The 22,067-nt window shown below is 43.3% G+C and overlaps 1 protein-coding gene across 1 annotated transcript in view; it reads left to right on the top strand.

Moving 5' to 3' along the window:
* LOC121624470 (PH and SEC7 domain-containing protein 1-like) overlaps positions 1 to 22,067 on the top strand; it is a 43,569-nt gene that overhangs the window by 8,372 nt on the left and 13,130 nt on the right. Inside the window, exons 5-8 of the mRNA XM_041962135.1 lie at positions 1,085 to 1,197; positions 2,311 to 2,369; positions 3,579 to 3,668; positions 19,330 to 19,373. Of these exons, the coding sequence (XP_041818069.1) occupies positions 1,085 to 1,197; positions 2,311 to 2,369; positions 3,579 to 3,668; positions 19,330 to 19,373 (306 nt within the window). The remainder of the gene's footprint in view (positions 1 to 1,084; positions 1,198 to 2,310; positions 2,370 to 3,578; positions 3,669 to 19,329; positions 19,374 to 22,067) is intronic.

Genomic DNA, 22,067 nt, shown 5'->3' with positions numbered 1-22,067 from the left:
AACAGCCCCTCATGATGATTTTTAGTGTGAATGTGGCTTTGATTTGGCCTGAATTCGATGAAATGTGCAGATGTTTTGATTTCACCTTTGTTAGTATTTAGTGGATACTCTCCACTGTTAAACACTGCTCTCTAGAGGGCAGCTTTGGCCTTGCATTTAGATTGACTGTACAGTGTCTACACTAATTATATCATTTAGCAGAGGTCCGTACTTTATTCCTTTTGTTTCACTTTTATTGTATTTATTCAAGTATTAGTTGTACTGCACATGTATCTTATGTACTCTCCACCCACCTTAACGTTTATACAGTTCAACATATTCAAGTATAGTAGAGTATAACTGCAGTAATTTGCTGAGCAACAACTAATATGTGTTCATAGATCTGCTTTTCCTCAGATAAATGTTAGCAGTTAGTAACTAGCACTAAGAGAAGCACTGAGATCTGTCACTTAGGTAAAAGCAGTAATACTATAATGTAGAGATACTCCATCACAAGAAAATGCATTCAAAAATGTACTTCAGTAAAAGTACAGACATAGTATCAGCAAAATGTAGAATCAAATGTAAAAGCATTGATGCTATGCAGACTTCTGTCAGATATCTATGTTATAGCATCTTAAATATTATGCCATTGCATTATTATTTCTGATGCATTAACATTAAAACAGCATTTTAATGTTGCAGCAGATTGAGGTGAAGCTAATTTGAACTATTTTATATCTTGTTGGGTAGTTTCTTCTGTAAGAATGCAACATATTTTATAACTTGCAGCACAGCTGTCTGCTAAATATAATGCAGTGAAAAATGCAAAGTGTACGTTGCATGTACTTAGATAATTTCTACAACAAATTACATTTGATTACTTAACACTGACAATAACTGAATTTCTATTTATCACAGCCTCTGTTATGTAAATGCATATGAAAAGCATCTTAATGAGAAAATGCACAGTAATCTGTCACTGTGTTGTTTTTCTACTTATTGTTGTGTGCTGTAATGCTTGTTTCAAGTTAAACCTTGTCATGTTTAACCTGTAACGGAAGTGCTTGTGAAGGACCTGCTGTCCCTGTGCTTGTGGCTGCAGGACTTTCCTCCGGCAGTTTGCCCTGATGGGGGAGACTCAGGAGAGGGAGAGGGTGCTGTCACACTTTTCTAAGCGTTACTTGAACTGCAACCCAAGAGTCATACCATCAGAGGGTGAGTGCTGCAGAGAAGTGCTCCCAAGCACCAGCAATGAAAAACCTGAGAAAAATCTATCTGTTCCTGAATATTTCACACACCCAGGCGCCCTTAAAGCAGTTATAAGTGATATTTTATCATAACTGTGTGATATTTAATGTAAATAGAGTCGCTCGTACCTGAATCCACAGCCCCCCTCGGCTTTATAGCAACTTTCAGCTCCTTGTTTAACTGTCCAGCCCACAACTTCACTATTTTATCTCTTTCTCACCACACTCATGCTCTTATTTTCTGCAGCAACAGAAAAAGCTCTAAAAGCTACCTGCTCACCACCACATGGCAGGTAGCCACAGTTAGCCGCTAGCTAGCTGGTGAACACGATGGAATAGGTGGATGATTTGTCAATGTTGTCACATTCAGGTATTATACATTAAATAATGGACATTGTTCAAGGACAGGGACTGACACCTGTTAATTAAAATGTGCATGGGGCTGCAGGTTCCAGGTGAGCCAGTTTTGGGGGGGCACCTGAACCTGCTGCACGAAAATGCAACAAAACAACAGCTGACGAATCTCAACTTTTAGGAAGAGGTATCCAAAACTGAAAAATAACACAAATTTAAACTCATTGCATTAAAAAAAATGCCAAAATAGTAATTTCTCTTCATTTTAATACAGTCAGTGGCATCTTGAAATGATTTAATTAGCATAGCTCAGGTTAGCTAGCTAGAACGCTGTTAGCTAACGTAAAGGTGCTACCAGATCTTTTACCTTTTTATGATAATTAAATTATTGACTACAGGGTGTCCACAGCATCTGTTAAAGTAGCATGGATTCATTTCCTTTTTTCAAGGCACAAAGAGGACAAGTCGTCATATTTTAATCATTTTCTTTCTCTGTTTTTGTGTTGCAACTGCAGTGCTAGGCTAGTAAAAGCTAGCCGCATCTATGAAAACAGTGTTGTTTACTTTAAGTATGAACAGGTCTGTGTTTTATCTTTTTAGCTAATTTAATTAAAATGAATGAATACAGCATGTTGCGTTTTAGTGTCCGGCAGTAAAAGTAGTTTTATTTCTAAGTGAGGACGTCTCGTTTTGCAGATCAAGCTAACTCGCTGTTTTCACCCTTTAGATGCAGTTCACACTCTCACCTGTGCCCTTATGCTGCTGAACACTGACCTACATGGACAGGTGAGTGGTTGACTACATCAAGTCTACTGTACAATGAGCGTACTGCCGGCAGGTGTGTTCATTCAAACACAGGATAAACAAATAAAGGTTAAGTTTTAAGAGCTGCGTTCTCCTCAAAGGCCCTTTTGATTAACTTTTATAAGACTCTGACCTGATCACCAGCTGATCTGGGTCTGCAGGTCCGCCTGCTGAGCTTCCTTCACCATCATTAATCTGCTACTTTTATAGTCAGAGCCCCCCTTCGCATATCTGGGCCACTGGCGGCTCTCCTCAGTGATCGTACAGCTCTGCGGACGAATGATTAATTAAAGTGGCTGTGGAGGTGACTGGATAGGGGATCAGCTCCTTTAGGGAAGAGTAAATCAGGAAAGTTTCAACTCATCACGGTTGTCACAGTGAGACAGGCTGTGAATTTTTACATTGTTTTGATTAATCAAGGTATAATTTAAAAAATGACAGAAAATTGTGAAAAATGCTCATCATAATATCCCAAAAAGCCCAATATGGCCACTTCAGATTGTGTGTTTCGGCTAACCAGGGATTTAAGTTTATTTTAAAATAATATAAAAATCAGAGAGAAACAAGGGAATCCTCACATTTGCAAAAAATTGCTGCAATTGTATTGTAATTGATTAAATGACTAATTAAACTGGATATTATTTTTAAATTGTCAGTACTATAGCGATAAAATACCAGAATTTCTGAATTTATACCAAACCAGACTTTATTTTATAGATAACAAACTTCTTGAAGATTAAATGTTATATATTTGCCCCCAAAATAGTCCAAATTTAGCTAATCTGATCAAGGCTTCAGTGACAAAGCTTAAGACTCTGATACCTTGATCAGTCGGTGCTATTGGCAGACTTGGGTTGGTAATAAAAGGTGTTTCATACCTGTTGACTAATCATTTCAGCAGTAATTAGGATCATCATGATTATCAATGTCACCATTATTGCACCAACTTTTCTTTCCAAACACAAACATGTTTGAGGCTTCGTTCTGTATTAGCTCTTCACAGACAGCATGTCAGAACTTCTATCAGAGAAAGGTGCTTGCTTTAAAATTAATTAAAACCTGAATAAAAACTGAGTTGAGTTAATTGAAATAGACCACATGAAGGAGGCAGTTAGTGTTGAATACAGAGAGCGAGGAGCGTGAAAGTATTAGCACGAAATAAAAGTGAACGTATTTCTCTTTTTTTTTCAGAACATTGGCAAGAGGATGTCGTGCACACAGTTCATCGGCAACCTGGAAGGACTGAACGACGGCCAAGATTTTCACAAGGATCTGCTTAAAGTAAGCTACTTTCAAGTCTAAAATAGCGCGCGCACACACACACAAACACACGCACACGCTCATGTTGTCATGCACGGACACACAAACCAAATGAGAGCGAGCAGACTGTGTGTGCCAGCATTGTATTGTCCCTCAGATCTGTGCGACTGAGCCTTCCTGTCTGGCCGGCACTCACTGCCAGCTGGCATTCACCTCATCTCCAGAGACGTCCAATCAGAGGCCTGCCTGGGCCTGCCACTTCCTGGTACACTCCGGCTTCAGCTCAGGCTGGAAGACTAATTGTTATGTGATCTGGAGACGAGGGGAATGAGACGTAGCCGCCCTGAGGGCATCTGTGCGTGACTTCAGCAGCATTAGATTAGGCTATTATCTTAACCCAGTTGAGTTTGGTCGCAATAGATCGTGAACCATCAGACGGGGTTCAGACGGAGGCCTGGGGCCACATGATGTGGCGAAATAACCCAATCAGTGCGGGCCGCCTGTCCACTGGCGAGCCTAATGATGATGCCGTTGATTAGTTTTGTCTGCAGAGTGGTCCGTCAACATGCCACAGCGCCCCAGAGCGCAAGTCAACAAGTTGTAATGGCGTATTTATAATGCATGAGGGAGAGAGAGATGACGGGAACGAACTCTGAAATGAAAAGCTGTGTGTTATTAAGGGTGGATGATATCCACGCTGCGGCCACGTGACCGCGAGCCGAGTGAGGCAGACAGAAACGGTGCCACGGACGTGCATTAGCTGTTTTATTAATGCTCGTACAGATCCAGGAACAGTCTTTTTAATCGCGCCCTCCGCTTTCTGGAGCTCCCGCTCTTTTATTCTCTCTCTTTCAATGAGACTCGTCTTTCTTACCCTCGAGCTGCACTCCGGCTTCTCTCTTTCTATCTTTCCCTGTAAATGTTCTCCCTGCCCACTCTCACTGGCTCCTTATCTTGGCTCTGTTAAGCTCCGCTGCAGTTTAACGTCTATCTCTAGACTGCGTCTCACAGCCACCTTTATCTACACCCTCACCTCCGCCCAGTTCTGCTCTCCTTTCTCCTCGTCTCCCCACCCCTGATCTATCATCTCCGCTCTCTCCTGAAGCTCTCTGTCCTCTGCCTCCTTCTCTTCCCTGGAGTTCAATGTCTTCTCGAAGGTCTTACTCTGTTGTGTGGTTTTTACAGTTAAATGTTGTGGAAACAAAGATAACTGTCCTGTCTGTGCACGTGAAGCGTTATTGGTCGCTGTATTCGTTTTTCCATGAAGAAGTCACGTCTGGGCGCAGTTGCATCGCCAGACATCTGATCTGATGTGACCATACGTGGCCCTGCGTGGCCCCCACATACCACAACTAAGAGTGGTCGTCATTCCAAACATCAGTTTACCCCCGATCATGATTAATCTGAGATATATTTGATTGATCTGATCATATACCTCACCGATATCTCCAGGACAGCCGATGGCTCCACTACCCCCTCCTGTCTCGTCCTGTTTGTTCCTGTCCTCCCTTTTATCGCTCCATCTTTCCCTGAAACAAACTGACTGCCATTCCAGCCCCCCCCGTCCATCCATGTATCCCTCATTTCCTCCACTCATTTTCGTGCTTTTCCGTTTCCCCCTTTGTGTCTGCTGTCTGTTTTTGTATGTGCTGTAAACAGACGAGGAATGAGCCTGAGCAATCCCTCGGTCTCTTCTGCACACAAATGTCCTGCATATCTCACACGTTGTCCCAGACTCAGCACTGGTTTCCTCTCTCTACATGTTGGCATCACATCTTCCTGTCATTTCTCTGCCATCCTTCTCTCCTGTTGTCCCTCTTTGCTTCCCTTATCTCTGGCTTTAAGAGGAATCACCCCCTGAAGGATATGTTGATTGCTCGACGGCGCAGCGGCAGGTGGTGCTAAATGTTTGTGTTCATGCTAGCAGCAGACCTCTGTGGAGGTGATGTCAGTCGGTTGCTCGCTATTTCCAAAATTTGAAATATCCACTTCACATTCACATGTAATCCACAATTACTTAATCTTGTCCTCGAGTGTCGCCATCAGGTCATAGAATTTCAGTTTATCCAGTTTGTGATCGAATACCTAAAAAAATAGCGACAATCCCAGCAGACTTAGCTTTGTGCTAAGCAGCAGTGTTAGCATGCTGACACACAAAAGATGGCGAACGTGGTAAAGGTCATACCTGCTAAACATCAGCATGTTAGAGCTGTCATTTTGAGCATGTTAGCATGCTGATGCTAAGCATTTAGCTCAAAGCACCACTGTGCCTGGGTACAGCGTTACACAGCTGCTAGCTAGCATTAACGACAACCTTCAGCAACTTTTGCAATAACTGTCAAATGTTTCTTTCCAAAATTGCATGTCACATAAAACGATTTATGCAACTTTGGTTTAACAAACTCAATACAAATGATTATCTAACGATGGTGTTTTTCAAGATATTTCTTTTTATAAAATACCAACACCAGAATTGATGATGTGTTTCAGGCAGTCACTGGAGTGACATGTAGAGTTTGGAGACAGGTTTGCATTTATTAAAAGCTGAATGAAGTCAAAGCTCTGCATTGATGTGAGCGACATCCATCATAACACGGTGCGATGTGATTATTCAAGCCTGTGCCAGATGCCGAAGCTTCACTCTGAGGGACGGAGCACACTGGAGTCTGAACCACTGAGCCCTGTAGCTAAAACAGAAATCAGCTGCTTGGTGGGCTGGAAAATAATGAGCGGGGCTCTGCATCCCCATGACACCCCTTGATAGTCCCCTCTCTCTCTGAGGTAGACTACCCTCCCTCTTTCTTCATCAATTATTTCCTTCCTTTCTGTGTTGTCTTTTCTTTGTCTTGTTTTCTAGCTTTTTTTTTTGCTTAATTTATGTTCTCCAGTAACTCTTGTCAGCTTTTTCTCGATTATTTCCCCTCAGCCCTCCCCCTCTTCCTCACCAGTTCACCTTATTTCGATTAAACCGTGTGATATGTTTCCCATTACCACCACAATAGAGGAGCAGAACTGAGCAATCCCCTGATCTGAGTGAGTGAAGCTTGTTTTATTTCACCTTTATATCAGCAGGATTACTGCAGAGATGAAGGAGATTATGTGGGACAAAGGTGCCTGACCAGATATAATCATGGGGATGATGGTTACATGGGACACAAGTGGCAGTGTGAATTTCAGTTTCCATCCAAAATTCATCACAAATTTTAAACAAACATCCAAAGTATCTGCAAAATGAAGTGCTGCTACTGCATTTCTTTCAACTCTTATGTAAATAGTAGGAGTTGGTGCAGTGAAATAAATGTTGATGCCATTAATTCATTGTAGAAGAAAACAGAATGAGACAAACAGTCAAACCTCAAATGAATAAAAGCAATGTGGAAATATGTTTGTTTCGTGTATTAAAGTGAGGAAGGTTCAGCCTCCTCATCGCTCCACGATGATCTGATGTTTTCATTTTCCTTTGCAGTTCGTTTAATTATTTCCCTTTAGCCAAACATAACGACTCTGTTACAATATTTGAAGATTTTTGTAACTTTAACCTGCATTTCTACTGAGTTTTTTAATGTGCAATTAGAAAAGATGCATAACAACACAGGTTGTAGCTTCATCTGTTGTGGACTCTCTGGTTCTTTACACTCCCTCGAAGGTCAGCACAGTCCAGTTTGCAATCAGTTAACACTTAACCAGCGTTACATTTTCTACGTCACAGCACAAAACTGACTTTGCCTTCAGTGAGTGAATTCAGCCTCTCGGGGGCAGCAAAAACAACCTTTTACGTCAGTATGTTGAACTTGTTAGCGAACAGTTCACACGTTGCAGCTGTGTTTCTGGCCACCTGGTGAATTTAAACCCAACGTTCAGTCTCTTTTAGCTTTGTCTGTTTGCTGCTGGACGGAGATTTTTTCGCTAACAGGTGGTAAAGATGTTAAATCAGAAAACCAAAACAAAGAGCTGGAAGCAGCTAAAACGTTCTGAGCTGCAGAGTCAGGTGATAATGATCCGTGGATCATTTCACATACTTATGTGATCTATCTGTAAAATATTGATTATAGCTTTTAAAGATGGTGGTCTGACCAACGGCCAAACTGGATCATGTTTTTGTTTTATTTTCTCATATTTAATCTTAAAACTTCGTTGCAGAGTTTGATTAATTCCAGTGTGTTTGAGCAGGATTGAGAGGGTCGAGGTCTCAATTTGTCTCCTGAGTGGGTTTGAGCGACAGTCTGTTTAGCCTGGATGCTGCTGACAGAGCAGCATTAGTTAATGTTTTAATCTTCAGACCACATGTCCATACAACTTAGAAAATTGTTAGCAGCAGAATTTTATATTACTTTACGAGACTGATTAAATGGCCTTAAAATATTGAACATAGGAAAATGACAATATGTTTGAACGGAGTTGATAGGTGTGCATATCAGAGCTGGTTAGTGTTTCCACTGGTAACAGGATGGAAGGAGGTTCACAGAGCTCTGCAACACACGTCCACTCCAGTTCTGATGCTTGTTTGTCTCAATCAGTGTGTTCTCCTTCTAGGATTCATAATGAGGCAATAAAGTCTTAATGTTCTCCAGAGGATATTTCCCTGCCTCAGTTACTCTCATGTGACAGGCTGACAGAGGCCGAGCATTCGCTCTCAGCCGCATCCCTCTCATATGAAAACAGAGCAGTCCTGTGTTTGGGATTATTCCAGGTCCGGGATAGTTAGAAAGCAAATGTGTGTGTTTCCCCAAAATGAATTTCCTTCAAGTATTTGCCTTCAAAATTGTAAATAAATATTGGAAAAAACGTTTTACTTGAAAAATCTCCACACAATTGAGATGGAAATGGACGTGGAATTAACCAAAGACTTACTGTGATTTATCCACTTTTGTAATCAGTCCACTTGTGTATTTATTTACGTGCTTCCTCGTTTCTGTCAAACACTTTGTCGATTATATCAGCTGCTGTTTTCACTGCACTGCAGTATTTGGACTAAATGTGTCCATGATGATACTGTTTGGGCAATTACCACCATAGGAAATGATTAAAGACTCGTGGTCCCAGCGCCACAGAAAGCCTTCAGAACCACTTCACATCCCTTTGGCCTTCTACACCAGCCCACATGAAAACGTAGCTGCTGTGGAGCGACCACGGCTCCCTGCAGAATCTGAAGCTCTGGCTGGCGGCCCGAGCTGGTGCTTTGGAGGAAACTTTCCTCCTTTATTGTGAGGCTCAGAGATACATAGGTCTGCAGTCGTCTCACTCGCTCCCTCTCTCCTCAGCACTGCTCAGGGCTTAGAGCTTGAAGTAGGAGCTAATGATGCACTGAAGTAGGTTACCAGCCCGCGTTAGAGAAGAGAACAAATTCTGCTGAAATGAAAATGCTGTACGGCTCAATCAGACGGCGAGCTGCGCTCTTCAAACAGTAATTAGGTGCGCTGATGTTATCGATTGCGCAGCAGCGTCGATAGCGAGGGAAAAGACGGATGACTTACTTGTTTTTGTAAATGAGGGAGAAGAAATCATTCTTGCATGTGTCGCCCAGCTATGGACGTGTCTGAAATCTGCACGGGAGCGTTAGCGCCAGCGCTCGACGGCCTGGCCGAAGACGAGCAGGTCAAGTCTGAGGAGGGCGAGAAATCAAAGACAGTTGAAACCATTAACACACACATTCAGAGAGAAAATATCACCGTTAAAACTGACTCTCAAACTGTGCTGAAGCACCGCGGGACAGATTGTCCTCTCCTACAGGGGCTCCTCTTCCTCTTGAGGCACACTGCCCTGCATGTTTAGTCGAGTAATGTTGCTTTATTCATGGAGAATCACATTAAACTGCATGAAAATATAATGAATGGTCCACTTCTCTTAAATCTGTGGGTGCTCCAGGTCAACCTTTATTTCACAGAAACCAAAATCCAGCGATGGATTTATCAAGTATTCAACGTCTAATCAATTACTATGTTTAAGGTCACATAAAGCTGTACTACACCACACAGCACTTCTTATTAAAGTAGCAAATACTACACAAATTTAACTGTAATGTGTACATTAATGTTAAGTAGGCTTCACTTACAAACAGGCGTATGAGTGAGAACTGCTCAGATCAAAACAGATCAAGTGCACAGCAACGCATTTTCAACTATCAGCAAGTGTTTCTGTCCATGAGATCAAAAGCAAGAAGAGAATCTGAAAGAGTCCAAATTAACAACTCCTTCATGATGTTCTCAAAGTGAATATTTGAAATGAAAGTGTAGAGAAATAAATATCTACAAACATATCAAAAACCACAATCAGAAGCAGTAACAAGCAGACGAATCTGGATCAGTGGCTTCAATCTGAGGTTTCGTGGATTGCGTCAGAGTTGGCATCAAATGTCGATGCTGGATCGGATCGGTTCCAACTATAATAATAATAATAATAATAATATTAATGATAAAATCTTATTTCTCTGTGTCATAGGGCTTTATTGTGGTCCAAAAACTTTAAACCTTAAACACTTTTTTTATCATTCAATCCCACATACACTGCCCTGCTGGCAGAACATTCACCGGCGCACCAAATGCGTATTAATCCGCCGTTGAAAATAGTCCCCAACAAAACCAACATTTCCTCCCTCTCTGAGTAGTGTTTGGTAAAAACTGCAGCATCCAGCTTTTTAAGAGAATTGCTAAGACATTTTTAAAATTAAAAGTATGTATTTTGTGATGTGTTTTTGAAGATGTCTGCAGAAGGAACAAATGGACTTTGGGCTGAAGTCCGACAGCATCGAGATGATTTACCACTTTGGGCTTTTCATGGAATTTGTTGACAGTAATAAATATTTCCAGCATTATCCTTTAAATGTGAAATATAGTAAAAAGCTTTCTTATGTTTTTATTTGATAAAAAAAAAGTTTTAGAATAAAAGTTCTGTTTAGAAAAAATTCTAAACAGACATTAAACGTTTGCTGTCCAAACAAACGTATTATCTCACAGGCTTGATCTGCCCCCCCTGGCATGTATGTAGTTTGAGACCCTGTTTTAAGTGCTCAGTGTTGAGGCGCATCTACGATATTTGAATTTGTCCACTGAGACACGCATCAAACACCTGCCGTCCAGAGCGGGAAAAGCTGCAGCGAGACACAAATCTGACAGGTTTCTTCCTCTGAATAAAGAAATGTCGAGCTGCTGAAGGTGAAGGGGGCGCAGGGACGTCGTGAAAAGGAGTGTGAAGAAGAGACAGCTGCTTGGGTCAGCAGAGACGGGAGGCTGTGGATGCGCTCCCCCCCTCCCCGAGCTGTCTGGACTCAACGAAGGACGGCGGCAGAGATTTAGACAGGATGTGAAATATTGAGTGGGATGAAGAGAGGGAGGGGGAAAACTGATGGAGGGCGTGAGCTAACAAAAGCATCATTCGTTTTTCTTTCTGCCGTCGTCTCGACGTGTTTTCGTTGCTCAGGTGTTGCTGCAGTGACCCAGCTTCACTGGAGTGTCTCCAGGTTAAGTGCTTTGCTCAGAGGCACTGTGGTGGTTTTCTTGGGGATTTAAGTTTAAAACCACGAGCTGCCGCCGCCCACAGTGACAGAAACTGTCAGCACCAAAGCTTTCACCTCCTGTCGTCTTCATGCAGGTCGTTCGGGCTTTGCAGTCAAAGGTTAGCTCCCCTCCCCCAGCTCACTGATGTTCCTGTCTTTTCCCTCCTGATAGAGTCACTGGGAGTCACATGTCAGCTCGCCGACGTGTCCACCTGACGGTGCACGTCAGGAGACAGACACTTGTCATGTGGGGCTTTTCTTCCCGTTTCTTCACAGTTGCATTAAACTTCTGTTGTGACATTTTAAATCTAGCAAAGCGGGAGCATGAAATACAGAAATACGCAGGTACAGTCCTTTACACAAAGAGGTTCAGGCACATTAAGTATTTAAAACACCCCAAAATAAAAGGGAACAGAAAAAGTAGAGCGTGAAACACTGTTTTCATCCACTGTTTCTTCCTGGGAAAACCATGTATCTCCAAATGTGTTGATTTTAATGAAGCTATAATAAATAAACCATTGAAAAAGGCTCTTGGATCAGCTGGAAACAAACACCAGTAAAACTAATCTGCATGTCTTTGCTAGATATTTGGCTCTAGAAGCTTTGTAACTTACAGGGCCAGCAAATGGACTGCTAACTGCTAAAATGCTAGCTAGCTGACGGGCTAACGCTAATCAGTCACAATGCGTTCTGGAGCTTTTCTCGTCATTGTGCACCATTTCATTCATTAAAAAAACGTTATTAAAGAGGGTAAATAAAACTCCAAACGTACTCATTAGCTTGTTAGCTCAGTTGCTAACTGGACAAAAATGTTATTTAATAGATGTTTTTGTACCATGGACTCATCTGTCATTACTGTATACAGACCCTTCCTCTGGTGGGGGGCAGTTTATACTCAGACTGAGGGGATTAGATGAAAGTGAACGGTGGAACAGCTGACAAACTACGATAAGGACCCTCTGTCTCTCCGTCCCCTCAAAGGGACGCCGTCCAAACGGCGCAAATTTACCATCACAACAGCTGAATTGGACGTGGAGAAGTAGAGACCCAGTTACTTTGGATTTCACTCAGATCACATTTTTCCAACAGAAAACTCTCAGTTAGCTTAGCAGTTAGCTTGTGGGACAGACAAAGTGGCCTCAGCACAAACGCAGCCTCGTAACGTTGTCTCAAAAAAGTTAAAATCACCTAATCTTAAACCAAATCATTTGTAATTTGTCCACTAGATCCTCTCAGACTGCTTGAGACACATTTTGGGTAACGTTGAGAAACTGAGCACTCTTGATCCCATTAAAATCGGTCCAATCGACGGCCATCGTCTGTGACTGACACCATCATTAAATCTCCGGTCGCAGCTCCAGATGTTTGTTTTCACGTCCTCCCTGTTACTCACTCTCATGTCAATAATTCTATTTGACCAGCCTCTCTTGAGGAAACACCTCATTCGTTTGTTCTGCCGCCTCATTTCTCTTTCCTGCGTTCACTCGGCCTCATTATGACGCCGCTGTTTGGTTGTTTTTTTTTTAGTTTTAACCATCAAGAGGAATTTTAAGATCTGGCTCCAAGTCAGTTTCATGGCACTTACAGTGATCTTTGTGATCTGGGTTGGAAATAGATTCACTGAATGCAGAGAAAATATTCATTTAATCACTTGATGCCATAAATCTGTGTGTTATGATAAAGGACTTTTTGTAGGCATATTGCTTTTTTGAAGGCGTTCAGTCACAAACACACTAACCTTTGGCTTGTTTGTAGAACTTTTAAAGGAATAGTTCAACATTTTTTAAATTTTACACCTTTTTGCTTTCATCTTTACGAAGCATGAGATGATTAAATTACAGTACAAAGCTCATGTCTGTACATTAACCCGCTTATAATCAACATTTTCATACTAATGTGGAAACAGACAACTTTTCAGTCCCTCACAGTGTTTCCAGGTGAGTACTATAGTGCATCAATATTCATGCTTCATAGTGATATGTCAAAGCAAAACATGTCTACTGCTGGTTTAACAATCGATCACTTGACAACAGGTGATATAAAAGGAGCAGAGAATTATCACGCAACTCTGCAGCTTTAGCATCTTTCCGCTCTTTACTGGTTTGATGAAGTCTTGTTAGCATTGTTTTTATTGTCTGACAAAGTTAGCAACTAGCTGGTGAACATAGTGGAGCAGTTAGCTGCTGAAGAGACAGGACGAGGTGGAGACCAAAGCAGAGTGAATATTAAAAATTGCATCAGGAGTCTCTTAAATAAATTCTAATGGCACTCTGCATCTGGTGGGCGTGCAAATAGGCGGCTACGTGCTAACAAGGTCACCTCATGTTCCTGAAAGGTGATGTTTGCTTCTGCTGCCCCCAAGTGGCCCAAAAGAATGAAGTTACGTAGAAGGGTCCAGAGTTCAGATCTGAACCCACTAATAACTGTATAACATTTCTGTTAATAAACACGGAGCAAGGCGTATTTATAGAGCCAGGCTAGCTCCTTCCCCTTGCTTCCAGTCTTTATGCTAAGCTAGGCTAACCACGCCCTCACTCCAGCTCACATAGACCGGACATTAATTTTCTCCTCTCGCTCTCACAAAGGAAGCTGATACGCCCTCCTCCCAAAATGTTGAACTATTCCTTTAATTCAGTAGCTGAACACACACATTTTGTCCTTGTGCTGCCAAATCTTTGCACGTTTCTTTCCGTCTCCTCTTCCCGCTCGCTCCCACAAGACCGCCACTGAATGCTAATTACCATTGCGAGTCTATTTTTTAAAAAGCGTGCATGTTGTGTGTAAGCTGGCCCGCATGTGTGAATGTGTGTGTGTGCACAGAAGAGGCTTTTGGGAGCTGTGATTTGCTGCTGATGACTGAGAGAAGGAGGGAGGGCGGGAGGGAGGTACGCATTGACGAAGCGAAGGGAGAGGGAGGCAGAGAGAGAGGGAGGGAGCGCACCGTCTCTATCAGCTTCTTTTTCACTCCGCGATCCAGGCAGCCAGCTCTCCTTCCTCTCCTCCTCCTCCTCCGCACCAGGAGCGGCGGCAGCCGGGAGAAGAGAAGAAACGCCGCCGGAAAGGCTGCAACAGAGCGACAAACCGCAGATCCACAAAACGAAGGCGAGGAAGGTATGAAAGGCATCAGAGCGGCAGGAGAGCGACGTTTTTTCCCTCAAACACCCACAACCGCCGAATGTGCGACGGGAAGAGACTGAAGAGAGTCTGAGAGAAAACAGTGAGTGAGAAGTGGATCACAGATGGAGGTGACGGAGTAAACAGTGACAGCAGACCTCCACACATGGACGGAGAGCAGAGGGAAGAAGTGAGGGAGTGAATCTGACAATCAGCGCTGTGACTGTACAACTGATGGAAACCATTTTACTGTGGGAGCAACAGGAACGCTCGTCGTTTTTGGGCCAGATCTCAGCTCCTCTGCCTCCTCTCTGTAGTGTCCTCTCCTCTTTAATTTATTTTGTTTATATCGTATCCGTGGGCTCGTGACGACATCGAGGGCGCTCTTTGGAATCCCTGCTCTGAAGTCCGAGGGCGGCCGTCCCTCCCTCCCGCCCCCCCTGCACTGTCTGTTTAGCTGTGTGTTTGTGTTCATGTGAGCAGAATACAGCTTATTGTGCGTTTGTGTGTGTTTTTTACCTCCACGTTTCCACATTTTGCACCCATCTGTTTCATGCTGGCTGTCCGCTCACACCTCTGCCAGTGTTTCATACCATCTGTGAGAGTGTCAGCTTGGTCTGTGTGTGTGTGTGTGTGTACCTGTGAGTGCATGTTAACGGATTCATCTCGGTGGCGTGCCGTCATTGGCTTTCGCTAAAAGGTGGCAGCTGGACAGGTGTCACCTTTTGGTAACTTGGCAGAGGCTCGTGTCCTGTTGAGTCCGTGTAGACAGAGTGTGCTTCTACACGGTCACCTGGAGAAATGACAGATTTCACGCCTTGAACTGCAGTGTAGCCCCCTTGTAAACTTCGTAGAGCAGCCCGAGCACTCACATTGGAGGAATCTGTTGCACCTCCACCTGAAGCCTCGCCTTCTCGTGGCAGCAAAGGAGTCGTTTCTGTGCATCCATAATACATGGCTGCCTTATCAATAATTCAGCGTCAGGTGGGTGTCCCGGTGTTGCCTGGTGGGCGTTGATCAAGGCGTTGGGGTTTGACGCCTGCTGACAGCTCGGTCCGCCGGTGCCGCTGACCGCCTCGACAGCAGCCTGATGATGTGCTGCCTCCCTCTGCGGTCTCCGCTCATCACCGGCTGCTTTCTGTAACAGCTGAATTCACTTCCAGCCTCTTCTGGACGGCGTCCACATCAGACGAGCCTCGTTTCACACTTCTTTTATCTCTTTGGATCAAACTTTTTTCAACCGTGATCTCTGCAGGACCTAAAAATAAAGACTGAACCGCTCGAGCAGGTTTTGAACGTGCAGCGTTTTTTGGATCGTGTGATCCATGCGCCATCGTCCCCGACCATGATCGGTGTTAACAGCCTGCACTCTGCGGGGCGCCTACGCTCACGCTCTCTTTGCACCGTGCGCTACGGAAGGGACTTCCGGATGATGGACCCGTTCCGCTATCCCAGAACCCCACGCTCACGTTCGCTCAAGCCCCTGGTGTTTCCAGACCTGCTGGGCAAAGCTCAGGACGGCCAGAATCACCCCCAGGCCAGAAAGAGGAGGAAGGTACTGAAAGTGTTCCTGTTACTTTTCTACGTCATGTATCACTGAAGTGCTGCGGCTTCAGTCTCAGTCAGTCCAGAGATGAATCATTTTTACAACTTTATTTCATGCCAGTGTGACACATGTCATAACAAACGCTGTCTGTCCCCTCATAGCGTTGAATAACAGCTCGTTCTCGTTCTCATTCGGTCTGGTGAGGTTTTCATTGTGGATGTTTTGTTCCTTATTGCTGCTCAGCTTATAATCCTCCACATAAAACAAACCATTAACACATTATTACAAATCCCGTCGTGCCGTCGTGTTACAGTTTGATTGACCGTCCACGCTTTGCATATGGAGCCGCCGGTTCTGATTGGCCGCACGGCACAGCTCGCAGCAGCACGCGGTGGAAAGCCACCACTCAAAGCTGATGGCTCTCATTTGCTGGTACTCGGTGACGTTGATGAAGCAAGTCGGTGAAGGTGACAAACATCCATCCTCGTCTCAATGAGCCTCCGGACTGAATGAGTCCGACTGATAGATGCTCCGCCTCCAGCTGCGGGTTTTATTTATTTACCTCCGTCTTTAGTGTCCTGGCTTTAAACCCACAGCGTCCCTCTGCTGTCGATGCTGTGTGTTCCCTCAGGATTTACAGGAAGGGGTGATTTTAATTTTATTTATTTATTTGTTTGGAAAAAATGTTCTTAAGGAAGAGCTCAGCAGATAAACTCACTTGTGCTGAATCTGCTCCATATTGGCTCAGGCAAAATATAGAAACATGAGAAAAAGTTCATGAGAGAAGATAATAACATTCACCACCCTTACAGCTGTCGTCATCACTGATAGAGTTGAGTCAATCAAAAGAAAAATAATCTGCAACCGTTTATATGGACGTGTATGGATGTTAAAAACATTTTTCAAGCTCAAATGGCAACTTTCACAGCTCCAGCTCCAAGCGTTTTAGGATTTCCTGCTTTTCTTTGTTTTATATGACAGTAAACTGAATATCTTTTGGGTTTTGGGACTCTTGGTCGGACAAAACAAGCAATTAGATAACGTCACCTTTGAGCATTTATTAAATATTTTTGAACATAAACCAAATGAAAAATGATGAAAATATTCTGCAGATGAATCTATATTTTAGTTCCAGCAGACTGTGTATGTGTTAATTGCTTCATCATGTATAAATAATCATATTTACACTCCCTCTATTGTCACTTTGGCTGCAGGATAAATTCCTTCTAGTTTCTTTTGAAAATGAAGCAGTTTTCTTCACTTATACACGATGAACTTCGGTCGACAGAATATGTTGCTGTTGTGGCAGATCTGTAAACTTTCACAGCTTACAAAGTCACTGTTAATATTTGATAAAGCCCAGATTTGTGCTACAGAAGCAATTTCAAAGTCTTCCACTTTGAAATTGTCCGTCTCCGACATCCCGGGAAGCTCAGCTGTGTTTCTGAATTAAAATGTATGAGCACATTTAGTTTGAAACATAGTTTGAATGCTAAGATTTTACAGTGGAGCGTATGGAAACCAGAACTAAATCCGTACGGATAGTCATTAATATTCATGACTCTGTGGAAGTATTTCTGATTAGGCGCTGTCTCTGAGAAAACTCTGGAAATGAACCTGATTAGACACGGCGAATCAAACCCCATTATAAATGCAATTTCAACTGACTCAAAGTCACAATGCAACAAAATGATATTCATAACAGGTTGGACGTGTAGAGCAGGATCCAGGCAGCCGGTCCTTAATCAAAGGAATGTAATGGAAGGTGATTGATTTTAGCTGAGTGTGCGGTTTCTTCCACCACATGGCAATTTTGAGCGTGTTCGGAGAGGACAAGAGGTGTTGGTCTACAAGGAATTCAGAGGTGAACGAGATCGTGATGAAGTGCCTGGAAGTGTCCTCTTCATCGCCTCACAGCTGCCAATCAGCTGCCTCGATATGAGTCTTAAACAGGACAGTCTGATGGCTTCGTGCTGTCTCCTCTCCAGCTGCAGACCAGCTGTGAAACTGACTCGCCGCATCTCGTTCAGCCGTTAGCGGCCGGTGTCAGCGAGGAGGAGGAGGGTCTGCAGGTCTTCAGCGTCTGTAAAGCCTTTCAGAGCCGAGACGCAGCGTCGACCAGCTCCCTCATTAAACTCTCTCGTCTTCTCCCTGCTGTATCACTCTCTAGTTTTTTTCTGTTGATTGTGATGATGATGGAAGTAAAAGAGTGTTTTTCCAGAGAGACGAAACAATGACCCAAAAAAAAAGATCAAAACTGGTACAAAGAAGAGAGTCCAATCACGGGCGCGTGGAGATGGAGCTGAAGGTGAAAAAGCATAAACATAACCCAGATAAAGTTTGCAGAAATGAGCGTACATGCAGATACATGCAGTTCTGTTTCAGTGATACACGGAGCTAACGTGGCGTCAATGCTGCATGTTAACCCACAGTATAGGTACAACTGGAGATATACCTGCATCAACCACCGTTCATACAGTACAACAGTAAATTATTTACTTTCATTCAACAGATATTAAGCTTGATGATCAGCCAAAAACTGACATTCCTGTCTGATTTTATCAATAGACAGTTTCTCCATTGATTTTGCAGGAATTGTACTACATCAGGATATTTCATCCGCTCCGTGACAGTGGTGCAAAGTGACTCAGTTTTAATTTGTAAAGTAAATAAAAGTATTTGTACTTAACTTGAGTATCTCCATTTTCTGTTACTCACACTTTAACAGTACAGTATTAGTAATATTTTACTTTTTACAGTACATAAGGTAACCAGCTATAAAACTACTTTTCCGTTACACTCCAAGAGGAGACATTTTGCATAATGAGTACTTTTACTTTTGGTACTTTTTTTCAATTCTAGAGTTACTTTTAGATATTTACGTACTAACATCTAATTCTGAATGTGGACTTAAACCTGATTTATTGAGTCACACAACGTGGTAACGTTGCTCCTGGACCTGGAACCAGCCAGACTATGTTTGATCATCAGAATTTTGTGACGAGTGATCGGTCAATGATCAACTAATTGATTCATGTTTGAAGCCAGCTCAGCTGTGTCTTTGTCATGTTTTACTTTTTAATGTATTTCTGTGTTTTTGTTCCGAAGCTGTAACTTGATTTAGCTTCGCACGGATCGATGCGTTTGCGTCAAAGTCTGAATTATTTATCGGTCGATTGATTTGCTCGACAGGCCGGGTGCTTGGCAGATAATGGCTTTGTAACTGATGTTGTGGTGGTTGACTGATTGGATGATTGATGGATTGTTTGTCAAAGAAAGTGAGTTAAGCTCAGGCAAAGGGCAGTTTGAGCAGCGTGAACGGGGATGACATTTCTCTGAGTGCAATTTATTTACAATTGAGCTTGCTTACTGTGCAGCTTCACAGAAAACCACAATAACCCCCCCCCCCCCCCCCCCCCCCCCCCCCCCGCCCTGTAATATTTGATCAAATTGCCGATTGAGCGTAGCTGAACATTGCTGATATTTGTCAGGTTTGTCTGAAAATGTGATTTTCTTGTTTTCCGGTGCAGGCTCTCTACAACTCAATCAAGAACCAGAAGCTGCAATGGACACTGTAAGTCATTCTACATCACCTTCATGTTGATGTGATTCACCTTAAACTCACACATTCACACACACACACACACACTCATTGTTCTGAAGGACAGGAAACAATAAGGGATATTGATTAACTTGTTAGTGTCCACATTAATGGCATGAGTGTTGTCTGGCATGTGAAGGAAACATTAGTGTGTCAAGGGTTGCTATTCTGGATCACAGCTCCAGAGCGCCTCAGAGATGCCAATTAAGTCACTAGCTTTCCAAGCTTTGTTGCCATAGTTACGGCACCATGGATACGACTCCATAGCTACCGCATTGCTCTTTCCTCCCCGTGTTCTGTCAGCAGCAAACACACGCACACACTAACAGATGGATATACTGTACATACAAATGTACACAGGAAATGCATTTGTATGTATGTGTGCATGTATGTGTGAACACGGAAAGCAAAAAAAAAAGAGAGAAAGAGACAATGACTAAGAGAGAGAGAGACAACTCCATTTAAATGGCTCTTTACCTGCATCCTGTACAAAGGTGTGACCACAGCCTCCCACTACCTCTCCAAAAATAGCTGCAGCAGCGCTCCCGAAGCAGCTGAATAAAAGTGGTCAGAGGAGCAGATCGAGGAGGAGATCCACAGAGAGGCAGGCAATCCAGTTCAAACATCTCCAATGACATATAGACAGCTATTTAAACACTGCCACCGCATAAGAGGCCACGCGGGGATAGAAAAGATGTCATTTTTAGACACGTAAACACCGTCAAGCAAAGAGAGAATCCACCTCCAAACAAAATGAGTTTCAGATTAAGAGATTCAGCCCACAGCAAGTCTGGGTTTGTCGTTGTTTTGGCAGCAGAGAGTTGCACATGTTCATGTTTTAATATTTTAGCCGGCCGAGATCATTGAAATAGAGTAAATTCTGTCTGCGGTGGAGTTCTGCTTTGCAAACCCTGTTTGGAAGCAGAGCAGAGTCACTTTTGCCACCATTTTCACACTCTGCATGCTTAATTGATGCATGCTTCATCGCACAGAGGACATTTCTTCACTTGCACACTCATTGACGGAGATCACAACACAAGGACTAACACCCTGGGACAGATACACTTCAGCTCGGTGTTGACTCTGGAGCTGTGAAGGCTGCTTTTGTTTGTCCTTGTGCAACGTTTGCCACCGGTTTGTGCAATTTGCAATTTGAAAATTGTAATCACAGCGCAAAAAAGTGTATATTCCACTCTCTTCTATATATAGATGCATTGATTTACTAATTTACTCCCAGATTGAGGCTTTAAAAAACACACTCTCCACCTCCACACAGTATAGCTGAAGGCCTGTGATAGAGGTGTGATTTCAGACACTAAAACAAACTGCTCGCTGTGATAATATGAATACAAACTGTATATGTGAAATCTGGCATGTACATCTCATTACAGGTGTGTGTGTGTGTGTGTGTGTGTGTTTGTGTGTGGGCACGCAGTACAAACACAGTACGTGTATTTTTGCAATGAGAAACACAACACAAAACACAGCGATGGATGTTGTTTCACACCCCCACAGAGAAAAGACACGCACATGGCCACTCTCGACGGTGCAGTTGGATGCACCCACATGTTCTTCACTCACACACACACACACACATGCAACACAGACGTATACAGTACACACATGCTTCCTCAGTCAGCAGCGGGGGTGGAGAGCGGAGGGGGAGGTGGCGGAGGGCATTGTGCAGCGAAAGAGAGACGCAACAAGTCAGAGATGCAGGGGAAAGAGGGTGAGATCGTTTGAGCGCAGGATATGATGAGCAGCGAACGCAGCACGCTGTCCAGACCATGAGGGAGGGGGGACGGACGAGACCCATCTGCTCTATTATTGCTTTTATTCTGCTAATCCCTTCTCTCCCCCTCCCTCTATGGCTCCAATCATCCCGTCTTCCCATTGTCTGCTGCCGCTACCTCTCACCTGCAGCAGCAGAGCAGACTGCGTGCCATGCACTTGCATCATATGACACTGAACAGCGGGGCGGGGGGTCGAAACTCGCTGTTTTTCTACTGACTGAAATACGTCTGTGACACTGAGTACTCAAAATGTCAAGCACAAAAAACTGACAAATTCTTAGTGTTATTGACTCAATCCTCAACCAGATTTCATTCAAAATTTGGACAATTTTAGGCTGCTGTATATAAGCAAAGTTATTGTGTGGCTGCATGTGTTAAAATAAGTCTCTAAAGTGTTGAAGAAAAAAAGAATCATTTGGTGAACGTGAACCAAATACCTGGTGTGATGTTAGCTTTTTCATCATATTAAACACTATTAAACACACTCTGCATGTTATAAATAAGCACCAATCACGTCCTGTTTGAAAATAAGCCTCTCTGGATGATACAAAGGTGTGATGTGATGAACATGTGAGTGAATGAGGAAATGCTTTGCCATGTATAAGAGTGGATGTGTATGGATGAATTAATGTCCTCTTTCACTTGACTGTGTTTGGAGTGTTTTTGCCGTCTGACTCAGAGTCACAGGTGAAACGCGGTAAATCTGTTTCCATTGGCTACTGATGTGGAAACATCAGCACAAAGTACCCAGCATGCACTTCTTTCAACTGGTTAGCCTAGCAGTTAGCCATCCCCTCTCCTTCTCCTCGTTCATTTCTTCTCTTTCCTCTCAGATCCATTCCTTTCCTTTCTTTTGTTTCCTTTCTTTTCCCAT

The sequence above is a fragment of the Chelmon rostratus genome, chromosome 21 (assembly GCF_017976325.1).
Source record: "Chelmon rostratus isolate fCheRos1 chromosome 21, fCheRos1.pri, whole genome shotgun sequence".
Taxonomy (NCBI): Eukaryota; Metazoa; Chordata; class Actinopteri; order Chaetodontiformes; family Chaetodontidae; genus Chelmon; species Chelmon rostratus.
This window is presented reverse-complemented; position numbering and strand designations above follow the sequence as displayed.